Raw genomic sequence first — 12326 nt, 5'->3', positions numbered from 1 at the left:
CTAATATTTCTTGGCGTGAAATGTAACCTGGGAATTATTAATTGTGATCTTGGTGGCTTTTGGTTTTGTGTTCCCAAGGAAACCTTACAAGATTTCTCTCCTCCTATGGGTCATGGATAAGTTAGACATGATTTTAGAAATTGGCAGAGCTATTGACCCTGAAATTTTATTCAGGTGAGCCCCAGATGTTGGAAATGTAAACACCAACATGGTTCATCCTTTCACATGTGGTGGACTTGCCCGGAAGGGAGGAAATATTGGAATAAAATAAGAACCTGGTTGCAAGAAATAATTGGCCTTCAAATTCAATTTAAACCGGAGAAGTTTCTGTTAGGGATAATGAGAGGAACATTCGCAAAGGAAATTAACTATATTATAATACATATATACTGACAGCAGCAAGAATAACATACGCTCAGAATTGGGAATTAGATAGCGTACCTTCTGAAAATGCAATTATTAAAAAATAATGGACTGCGCGGAAATGGTTAAATTAACTTATGAACTGCAATACAATACAATACAATACAATACAATACAATACAATACAATACAATAGCAGTTAGAAGGGACCTTGGAGGTCTTCTAGTCCAACCCTCTGCCTAGGCAGGAAACCCTATACCGAGATAGATAAAGATAAAGAAGACAAAGAGTACTATATAGTATGGGATAAATGGTATCAGTGGTTAGAGAATAGGAATAATGAATGAATGTAGAATATAGATGATATAGATAGATAGGTAGATAAGTAGATAGGTAGGTAGATTGGTAGATTGGTAGATAGGTAGATAGGTAGATAGATAGATGATAGATAGATGATAGATGATAGATGATAGATGGATGGATGGATGGATGGACAGATAGATAGATAGATGATAGATAGATAGATGATATATAGATGATTGATAGATAGATAGATAGATAGATAGATAGATAGATAGATAGATAGATAGATAGATAGATAGATAATAGATAGATAGAGATAGATGATAAATAGATGGATGGATGGATGGATGGATGGATGGATGGATGGATGGATGGATGGATGGATGGATAGATAGATAGAGATGATAGATAGATAGATGATAGATAGATAGATAGATAGATAGAGATAGATATAGATGATTGATAGATAGATAGATAGATAGATGATAGATAGATAGATAGAGATAGTTGATAGATAGATAGATAGATAATAGATAGATAGATAGATAGATAGATAGATATAGATGATAGATGATAGATAGATGATAGATAGATAGATAGATAATAGATAAATAGATAAATAGATAGATAGATAGATAGATAATAATGATGATGATAGGTAGGTAGATAGATAGATGATAGATAGATAGATGATGATGATAGATAGATAGATAGATAGATAGATAGATAGATAGATGATAGATGATAGATGATAGATAGATAGATAGATAGATAGATAGATAGATAGATAGATAGATAGAGATAGTTGATAGATAGATAGATAGATAATAGATAGATAGATAGATAGATATAGATGATAGATGATAGATAGATGATAGATAGATAGATAGATAGATAGATAGATAGATAATAGATAAATAGATAAATAGATAGATAGATAGATAGATAGATAGATAGATAGATAATAATGATGATGATAGGTAGGTAGATAGATAGATGATAGATAGATAGATGATGATGATAGATAGATAGATAGATAGATAGATAGATAGATAGATAGATAGATAGATAGATGATAGATGATAGATAGATAGATAGATAGATAGATAGATAGATAGATAGATAGATAGATAGATAGATAGATAGAGATAGGGAGGTAATATTAGGTAACAAGAAGCATAAATGTAAAAAGGAAATTGAAAATGAAAATGGAATGGAAAGTATGTATGACGATAAATCAAAATGGGATATACCGATGTCTTAGGAATGGGAAGAATGGCTATAGAATATGGTTTTGTCTTTTTTTAATGTTTTGTTTTGTAAAGAGATCAATAAAGATTATTTTTTTTTAAAAAAGTTATTGAGGTGGATTTTGAGGTTTTTAAGAAGATAATGCTTGTGTGACCCAACCTCCGCGCTCCCGCAGTCCCCGCGCATGCACACCTGACACCTCGCCCCCCCCAAACGCCCTGTTTTCGGCCTAGTAGGCTTCCCCGCAACCTCCTGAGAGCAAAAATGGGCTGCGGGGGGGGGGGTAGCACATGGTCTCCCCTATGCACCCCACTCCCGGGCATGCGCGGAAGAGACCCAAAAGTTAGCTGGCCAGCAGGAGGCACGCACGCATGCGCAGTGGAGCTGAGCTGGGCGTGCTCGCAGAGAGGGTTCTTCGAGGTACACCGTCACAGGTTCGCCATCACGGGTCTAGGGTCTCCTGCTTGAGCAGGGGGTTGGACTAGAAGACCTCCGAGGTCCCTTCCAATTCAGTTTCTTTTGTTATTCTATGAATTAATCGGTGCCTCCAGAAGCTGGGGGTGCTCCATCACTGGAGGTTTTTAAGAAGAAGGCTGGACAGCCACTTGCCTGGAATGGTGTCCTGCTTGAGTAGGGGGCCAGACTAGAAGACCTCCAAGGTCCCTTCCGACTCTGTGATTCGGCTATTCAGATAATATTCGAAAACACCCCCCATCTCACTGCAGAAAAGGGAAAAGGAGTCAAGCAGAATCAGACTTGCAAAATTTGTGGTGTTGCAACCCATCCCAGGGCTACAGGTAGTCCTCGATTTACAGCAATTCATTTAATGACCGTTCGAAGTCACAACGGTACTGAAAAAAGTGACCTATGGCCATTTCTTACACTTATACGGCCGTTGCGCCATTCCCGTGGTCACCTGATCAAAATTCAGACTCTCGATTCGATTGATTCATATTTACGACGTCCTGGGGGCCCCCGCGATCCCCTTTCGCGACCTTCCGCCAAGCCAAGTCAGTGGGGAATCCAGATTCACTTAACAACTGCAAGGGGGTTCACTTAAGAACCGTGACAAGCCAGGTCGTAAACTAGGGCAAATGTCACATAAAGCCTGTTTCGCTTAGCAGCAGAAATGTTGGCCTCGGTTGTGGTCGTAAGTCGAGGACTACCTGTCTTGTGCCTGCTTGGGGCAAAGGGAGGGGTGATATATCTCTTCATTGCAGCAATGGGGGCGGGGGGGAATCTAATTTTGGTCTGAAGTATGTTTGGAGAGGATTTGGGAGTCTGGGAAGGAAGTCAACTTTGTCCTAGTTGGAGTTTCTGATAAGAGGCTTTTCCTGAACTGAGAAAAACAAAAATCCACTAAGAAAGAAAGAAATTATGAGTAAAACAAGGGGGTCAAGATTTGTGAATCCTAATCAGGATGATAGCTGGAAAATAGACTGTAGAATCCTAAAGAAAAAAGGAAAGGATATGAAACAAAGTTGGGTGTGTGGAAATACCATCCCCAAGAAAACATGAACTGGGATCTGAAAGAGACACCTATAACAATAGAAAAAGAAAGGAAGGGAAGAAGGAAGGAAAGGAGGGGAGGAAGGAAGTAGAGGATGGAGGGACGAAGGGAAAGAAAGGAGTGGAGGGTAGAAGAGAGAGGAAGAGAAGGAGAGAAAGTAGGAGTGGAAGAAGAAATGTGGAGGAGAGGTAAAGGAAGAAGAAAGAGGTAAGGGAAGGTGGGTAGAAGGGAGAGAAAAAGAAGGAGGGAGGAAGAGAAAGAAAGAGAAAGAGAGAAGGTAGGAAGGAGAAGAAAAAGGGCAGGAGTAGGGAAGAGGTAAGGGAAGGAAGAAGGGGACGGAGACGAGGAAGGAAGGAAGTAGAGAAGGAAGGGAGGGAGAAAAGAAAAGAAAGAGAAAACGAGGTAGTGTCTTAGCAGGATGGTAAACAAACCATTTTAAACTATACCTTATAACCTTCCAAATGGAATAATAATAATAATATAAGAATGGCAAAGAAAAAGAATAATTATGTGAATGTATATCTATAATCTGTATGTAAGAGAATAAATGACAGTAAAAATATGAAGCACAATATAGGTAAATAATATTTGGCCATAAGTAGCTAAGTTTAAATAAATAAAGAAATGTATATAAAAATGGATAACGAATAAGGAGATTACGAACGCAAGATAGAAATGTATAGAAAGGAAAACACTAACTGCAAAGAAACCAATTCGGAACTGCGGTATGATATACGATGGAACTTATTGTTCCTATGTTGTTTTTAAGTTATGTGGTTATTTTTGTTAATGTGTTTATGTGTTTAAAATAATAAAATAAATAAAAAAAGAAAGAAATTAGAGGTTTTGTGGAAGGTGGCCGAACAAATCTCTATGCTAATGGACAACTGCGGTTAGTTCTGGACTTACGACCGTTCGTTTAGTGACCAAAGTTAAAACGGCACCGAAGAAAAGGGATCGTTTTTCACACTTAACGACCGTGGCAGCCTCCTCATGGTCACGTGATCAAAATTCGAGCGCTTGTCAACTGACTCATATTTATGACGGTGTCCCGGGGTCACATGGCCCCCTTTTTCCGACCATGGGAAAGCCAGATTCACTTGACTAACTTGTTACTGACTTAACATCTGCAGCGATTCACTTAACAACTGTGCCCAAAAAGGTCGGGAAAAGGGGGAAAGTCTCCCTTAACGACTGTCTCGCTCAGCCGCAGAAATCCTGGTCTCTGTACTGGTCGTAAGTCGAGGACTACCTGGTACTTGACACACCTAATTTGAGGCCATGCAAAAATGACCTTTGAAATGTTGACATTTTAACTCGGCTGAATGACTGTATTTTGGGGGGCAAGAATTCATTAACGAGAAGAGCCAAAGGACAAAAATTCGGGGAATCTTTCCCTACGATAGCAAGGTGAAGAAAAATTAGCATCCACAATATTTGCAGCAAGCAAGGAAAGGTGTTTAGAAATTCGGGGGCTGCAACTGTGAACTTGAAGCTTTGCAGCCTTTTAAACGCGTCGCCTGTTCAACAGCTGTAAAAAGAAACCAGCTTTTTTTTTAAATCATGCAATCGTGGCTACGTTTTAAACCACCTTCTTCTTCTGAATGTTTGTCATCCGAAGCCAAACAAACTTTGATTCTGCAATTGCTGAGCTGACTCTGTTTCTCAAGGACGCCGATGCCAGGGTCTACGTTTTCATTCCCCTCCCCTTTAAAAGACAATCCGTTTATTATTGGATTTTTTTGGTCTTCTCTGATTCTTTTCCTGCAGACGTTTCCTTCCCAGCGTAGGTAACGCCATCCGTTCGTTGGGGAGTGAAGGGTTGGTTGCTAAACAGGAAACAGAGCAGATAAAGACCCTCTCCGAGGATAAACGCATCAAACAGATACTATGATTTGTTCTCCCCCCCAGATCTCATTTCTTGAAAGTGAGGAATGCAGCGCTCATGATTCAGCGGAATTGGAGAGGACACAATTGTCGAAGAAACTATGAAGCTGTAAGTATGTCTGAATGTTGCCCAGATCTTATCATACTTCGTCTCCTTCAGCCAGCTATGCTGGCAGGGGAATTCTGGGAGTTGAAGTCCACCAGTCTTAAAGTTGCCCAGTGGCATGGCTGGCAGGGGAATTCTGGGAGTTGAAGTCCACCAGTCTTAAAGTTGTCGAGTCGCATGGCTGGCAGGGGAATCCTGGGAGTTGAAGTCCACCTGTCTTAAAGTTATTGAGTGGCATGGCTGGCTAAGGAATTCTGGGAGTTGAAGTCCACCTGTCTTAAAGTTATTGAGTGGCATGGCTGGCTGAGGAAATCTGGGAGTTGAAGTCCACCAGTCTTAAAGTTGCCAAGTGGCATGGCTGGCAGGGGAATTCTGGGAGTTGAAGTCCACCTGTCTTAAAGTTGCCGAGTGGCATGGCTGGCAGGGGAATTCTGGGAGTTGAAGTCCACCTGTCTTAAAGTTATTGAGTGGCATGGCTGGCTAAGGAATTCTGAGAGTTGAAGTCCATCTGTCTTAAAGCTGCCGAATAGCATGGCTGGCAGGGGAATTCTGGGAGTTGAAGTCCACTTGTCTTAAAGTTGCCCAGTGGCATGGCTGGCAGGGGAATTCTGGGAGTTGAAGTCCAGAAGTCTTGAAATTGCCAAGATTGGAGATCCCTGTTCTAAGGAAACCTCGGGGCCAGACCTACCATTAGGTCCTCAGCATAGCTGGCTAAGGAATTCTGGGAGTTGAAGTCCACCAGTCTTAAAGTTGCCGAGTGGCATGACTGGCTGAGGAATTCTGGGAGTTGAAGTCCACAAGTCATAAACGTTGCTGACGTTGGAGACCCCTGCTATATATACACCCTTTGCTCTTCCTTCATTGGTCATCTGTGCAGAGAAAACCCAATTTCACATGTCCCCGAATCTGCCTCCCTCCCTTTTGTAATCGGTCCTTCCTGATTCCAGATGAGAATCGGCTTCCTGAGACTTCAAGCTCTCTACCGTTCCCGCAAACTCCACCGGCAGTACCACATGGCTCGCCAGCGCATCATCGAATTCCAGGCCAGGTGCCGCGGCTTCTTGGTGCGTCGTGCTTTCCGCCATCGCCTGTGGGCGGTCTTCACCATCCAGGCCTACGGACGTGGGATGATTGCCCGGCGGCTCTACAAACGGCTGAAGGGGGAGGTAAGACTCAAAAGGTCCAAGGAGATCCGGAGTAGGAATAGTTTCTTGGTTGGAAAGCTGACCTCCTCCAAGGAGACTTTTAACACCATCCCACAAATGTCTGCCTAGGGAAAGTCTGGGTAGGTGATAAAAATGTCACGGCTGGCTGGGAAAACCGATGGAGTTAGGAGATGACTAATTTTTATTTTATTTTTTAGTCAAAGAAAAGAACACATCTAATTTTGTTTCCGCCCGGAAACCATTTCTGAACTTTGTGCTTGAGATGGGGGGGGGAAAGACGAAACTTTGATTCTGCTTTTTGTTTACTCATGTCAGGATTAGAATAAGGCATGAAAATTAAATTATGAAATAGAAGCTTAAAAGATGTACAAATTAAAGAGATCTTGCTCAGAAACTAAATGGCTAAAACTGACTGTTTTTAGTAAAAACAAAAACAAAAAAAAACATCTAACTTGGAAACCATTTCTGGACTTTGTGCTTGAGGTGCTATATTCAGAAAGACTATTAAATAATTGAGGGCTGAAGTGGCGAAATCTATCAAAGCATTTGGCTGATGGTGCGACCAACCATAATAATAATAATAATAATAATAATAATAATAATAATAATAATAATAATAATAATAATAACAACAACAACAACAACAACAACAACAACAACAATGCACTTTTGCACATCTCCAAAATCCATCTCGTTTGTCCCTAACGTCAGACCATTGGGCCATTCTATCTGCACTCCCCCCAGCCAACATGAGAGGCTGGTTGGTAAAGTAAATCCATGGATTGCTTAGTGCTAAGGTTGCATTTCTTTCTGTAGTATTTCCGACGGCTGGAAGCTGAAAAACTACGCCTGCTGGAAGAGGAACGGCTGAGGAAGGAAATGAGTGCAAAGAAAGCCAAGGAGGAAGCAGAAAAGAAACACCAAGTAGGCTCATAGACTCTTGGAGTTGGAAGGGACCTTGGAGGTTGTAGAATCATAGATTCCTAGGGTTGGAAGAGACCTTGGAGGTCATACAATCATAGATTCCTAGGGTTGGAAGGGATCTTGGAGGTCACAGAATCATAAATTCCTAGGGCTGGAAGGAACCTTGGAAATTATAAAATCATAGATTCCTAGGGCTGGAAGGGACCTTGGAAGTTATAAAATCATAGATTCCTAGGGCTGGAAGGGACCTTGGAGGTCATAGAATCATAGATTCCTAGGGCTGGAAGGGACCTTGGAGGTCACAGAATCATAGATTCCTAGGGCTGGAAGGGACTTTGGGGGTTATAAAATCATAGATTCCTAGGGTTGGAAGAGACCTTGGAGGTCATACAATCATAGATTCCTAGGGCTGGAAGGGACCTTGGAGGTCACAGAATCATGGGCTCCTAGGGTTGGAAGGGACCTTGGAGGTTATGAAATCATAGATTCCTAGGGTTGGAAGAGACCTTGCAGGTCATAAAATCATAGATTCCTATGGGGTTGGAAGAGACCTTGGAGGTCATACAATCATAGATTCCTAGGGTTGGAAGGGATCTTGGAGGTCACAGAATCATAAATTCCTAGGGCTGGAAGGAACCTTGGAAATTATAAAATCATAGATTCCTAGGGCTGGAAGGGACCTTGGAAATTATAAAATCATAGATTCCTAGGGCTGGAAGGGACCTTGGAGGTCATAGAATCATAGATTCCTAGGGCTGGAAGGGACCTTGGAGGTCACAGAATCATAGATTCCTAGGGCTGGAAGGGACTTTGGGGGTTATAAAATCATAGATTCCTAGGGTTGGAAGAGACCTTGGAGGTCATACAATCATAGATTCCTAGGGCTGGAAGGGACCTTGGAGGTCACAGAATCATGGGCTCCTAGGGTTGGAAGGGACCTTGGAGGTTATAAAATCATAGATTCCTAGAGTTGGAAGGGACCTTGGAGGTCATAGAATCATAGATTCCTAGGGCTGGAAGGGACCTGGGAGGTCATAAAATCATAGATTCCTAGGGCTGGAAGGGACCTTGGAGGTCATAGAATCATAGATTCCTAGGGTTGGAAGGGACTTTGGGTGTTATAAAATCATAGATTCCTAGAGTTGGAAGAGACCTTGGAGATCATACAATCATAGATTCCTATGGCTGGAAGGGATCTAGGAGGTCACAGAATAATAGATTCCTAGGGCTGGAAGGGACCTGGGAGGTCATAGAATCATAGATTCTTAGGGTTGGAAGGGACCTTGCAGGGCTATACCATTTGGAGAGGACATATCTCCACGTATAATGAGGTTCTCTAGCCTGGGAATGAGAAGAGATATTTACAAAGGGGTGCAAAACCTGAGCAAGCAGACTTCCTATTCATATTTCATAAGTGGAAAACCGCTTCCCCCATCAATCCAGGGAGAGTTAGAAAGAAGATCAGCAGCCTCAAGGAAGATCTGCTTTCACACCCCCTCTGATAAAAGTGGGGCTAAAGTCTAGTGAAATCTAGTTTCCAAGATTCTGCAACTGAGCAAATTGTTAAGACTTGAAGGGCTGCCCCAGGGAAGACAGTCATTTGACTGGGATGGTATAGCAGACCTCTAAGGTCCCTTCCAGCCCTATGCTTCTATGAAGAGGGCGTCAATTTATTCTCCATAGAACAGGATAGGAAGCAGAGGGTGGAAGCTGTTCAAAGGGAGATCCAACCTGGAAATAAGGAGAAATTTCCTGACAGTGAGGACGATTAACCAGTGGAACAGCTTGCCACCAGAAGTTGTGGGTATTCCAACACTGGAAGTCTTTAAGAAGATGTCGGATAACCGTTTGTCTGGAATGGAATAGGGTCTCCTGCTTGGGCAGGAGGGTTGGACTAGAAGACCTCGAAGGGTCTCTTATTCTGTAAATCTTTCCCCTTCTTTGTAGTTGCGCCTGGCCCAGCTGGCCCGAGAAGACGCGGAGAGAGAGATCAAAGAGAAAGCGGAAACTCGCCGGAAGAAGGAACTCCTGCAGAAGATGGAGAAGGCGCGGAACGAGCCCGTGAACGATTCGGACATGGTGGACAAAATGTTTGGCTTCCTGGGAATGACGGCATCGTTGCCGGGCCAGGAAGGACAGGCACCCGACGGCTTTGAGGTAAGCAAGGCTGAGAGATGGTGGAGAGGTTGGGAAAGGACAGATAATCCTCGACTTATAACCATTCGTTTAGTGACCATTCGAAGCAGGGATGGGTGGCTAATCCCGTTCCAACCGGTTCGGTTGGAACGGGGCCGGCGGCGTCCTCGTGCACGCGCGCAGTTCACGCATGCGTCTTGGCGCCTGCGCGATGCTCCAGCTGCTCGCGGAGAATCGCGCAGGCGCTGTATGTGCCATGCGCCTGCGTGGAAGCGCAGAAGCCTTCAAAGACCGGTAAGGAGCGCGGGTGGGCGGGTGGGCCCTTCGCCGTTCCCGGAAGTTACTTACTTCCGGGTTCGCCGACCAACCGGTTCGCGGGGACTGCCGCGAACCGGTTGAAACCCACCCCTGATTCGAAGTTACAACAGTACTGTAAATCTGTGACTTACCGTATTTTTGGGATTATGAGATGCACCTAAATTTAGAGGAGGAAGAGAACAAAAAAAAAAACGTTTTTGGCCTCTGCACACCTCGTTTTTGTCCCTTTGGAGGGGGGCTTTTCTCGGCCCTTTTCCAGCTTTTTTTCTACCCATTTTTGAGGCTTTTTTGGCCCATTTGAGGGGCTTTTTTGGCACATTTTTTAGGCTTTTTCCGGGCTGTTTTCTGGCCTTTTTTCAGCCTGTTTTGAGGTTTTTCTTGGCCCGTTTTTGAGTCTTTTTCTGGGCCGTTTTTTGGGGAAAACCAAATGGGGATTTTTGGGGATTCCCATTTGGGACCTTCCCCACCATCTTCCCCACCGTCTTCCGACGAGCAAAGTTCATGTGGGAAAGCCAGATTCGCTTAATGACCATGTGATTCACTTAACAACTGCAGTGATTTGCTTAAAAATTGCGGCAAAAAATGGTCATAAAATCAGGCCTGACTCCCCTTTTTTTTGGTGTCTGGGGTGGAAAAGCACCTTTGGGGTGAGTTGGCTTTAAGTAGCAATAGCAATAGCAGTTAGACTTATATACCGCTTCATAGGGCTTTCAGCCCTCTCTAAGCGCTTTACAGAGTCAGCATATCACCCCCAACAATCCGGGTCCTCATTTCACCCACCTCGGAAGGATGGAAGGCTGAGTCAACCTTGAGCCGGTGAGATTTGAACAGCCGAACTGCAGAACTGCAGTCAGCTGAAGTAGCCTGCAGTGCTGCATTTAACCACTGCGCCACCTCGGCTGTTCGGTCCGTGACCCTTCCGTTCTATACTTCCATGCAAAATAGATGTCAGGCCTGCAGCCATCTTTTCTTTTGGATCTTTGGCCTGCCACATTTTCTTTGATTCTGCTATGCATTTTCTATTGTGGGAAAATGGGAGGGGGCAGTTAGATGCTATGTAGCCATAACAAAATTCTTTCTAGAAAGCCAAGGTCATCTTTTGTCTTTTCATCTCTGCACCTGACCGGAACTGGATGGATGGAACTGCCAGCGTGGCAGTGGAAGATTGGACCATGGGATGGACTTGTGGGTGTGGGGGGCAGGATCTTGAACTTTCAACTGGGTGGGGAAAACCGGGAAGCTTTCAGATTCAGGTTTTCTCAGATGTGCCAACATGGCTCTCTTAATAAATTGGAACTTTGAGGAATCCTTTGCCTCGGACTCTGATTTAATTTTGGATGCTATTTGGTACCCTGACAATAGATTTGAGCTGAGTTAAATTTCTGGTGGGTTCTTTGCAGGATCTCGAAAGAGTTGGAAGGGTGCTGGAAGAAGATGACTTAGACATGTCCCTCCCTCTGCCCGAGGAAGAAGAAGAGGACTTATCGGAATATAAGTTTGCAAAATTTGCTGCCACATACTTCCAGGGCACAACCACGCACACGTATATCCGCCGGCCCCTGAAACAACCCCTGTTGTACCACGAGGATGAAGGAGACCAGCTGGTGAGTTTCCTCAGACAGCTTGGGAGAGAATAAAAGGGCAGGTTGTGGAGATCTCTAGCTTCTTACAGGTAGTCCTCGACTTACGACCGTCTGTTTAGTGACCGTTTGAGGCTGCAGCAGCACTGGAAAAAGGGACTTACGAGTGTTTTTCACACTTAACAGCCATTGCAGCATCTCCAGGATCAAGTGGTCAAAATTCAGAAGATTGTGGTTCCTATTTATGACGGTCGCAGTGCCCCTTGTGTGACTTTTTGACAATTATAGTCAACTCGTTATTAACCTGGTGTTGCCCGGGTATTTGTTTATTCCAATCCTGTATTAAACATTCACAAATGTCCAGAACAAATGTAATTTCTATTGTTGGATTTCTCCCCTTATAAGTGGAGTACTATGAAGCCGTTACCATGGCAACTCCCCCGCGCTGTACAGTAGAAGGCATTTTAAGGCAGGAGAGTAGAGGCCATTTTAAGGCACAATAGGCTACATCTTAACAGAACACCCACCCTGAGGGGTGTTAGGGGTGTCTCCCCCCCCTAGTATTTGTTTCCAGCGAGTAAGTCATCTGTGTATCAAGTTTGATTGAAATTGCTTGAGGTGTTCCAGAGTTATGCTGGAATACACACACACACACACACACACACACACACACACACACACACACCTGTTTTGATATATATATGAATAGGGAAGCCAGATTCACTTAACACCTGTGTGGCTAACTTAACAACCACAGTGATTCACTTAACCACTGTGGACGG

General features: G+C 43.6%; 1 protein-coding gene across 1 annotated transcript in view; it reads left to right on the top strand.

Moving 5' to 3' along the window:
• Positions 1–12326, top strand: part of MYO7A (myosin VIIA) — a 104505-nt gene that overhangs the window by 43523 nt on the left and 48656 nt on the right. Inside the window, 5 exon segments of the mRNA XM_087720975.1 lie at positions 5339–5423; positions 6368–6586; positions 7403–7510; positions 9458–9667; positions 11365–11568. Coding sequence (XP_087577101.1) covers positions 5339–5423; positions 6368–6586; positions 7403–7510; positions 9458–9667; positions 11365–11568 — 826 coding nt within the window.

Source organism: Thamnophis sirtalis, unplaced genomic scaffold, assembly GCF_051295495.1.
Source record: "Thamnophis sirtalis isolate CommonGarterSnake01/CBP01778 unplaced genomic scaffold, rThaSir2_p1.2 scaffold_8, whole genome shotgun sequence".
NCBI classification, from domain to species: domain Eukaryota; kingdom Metazoa; phylum Chordata; class Lepidosauria; order Squamata; family Natricidae; genus Thamnophis; species Thamnophis sirtalis.
The sequence above is the reverse complement of the archived record's forward strand: the minus strand, read 5'-3'. Positions and strand labels throughout refer to the sequence as shown.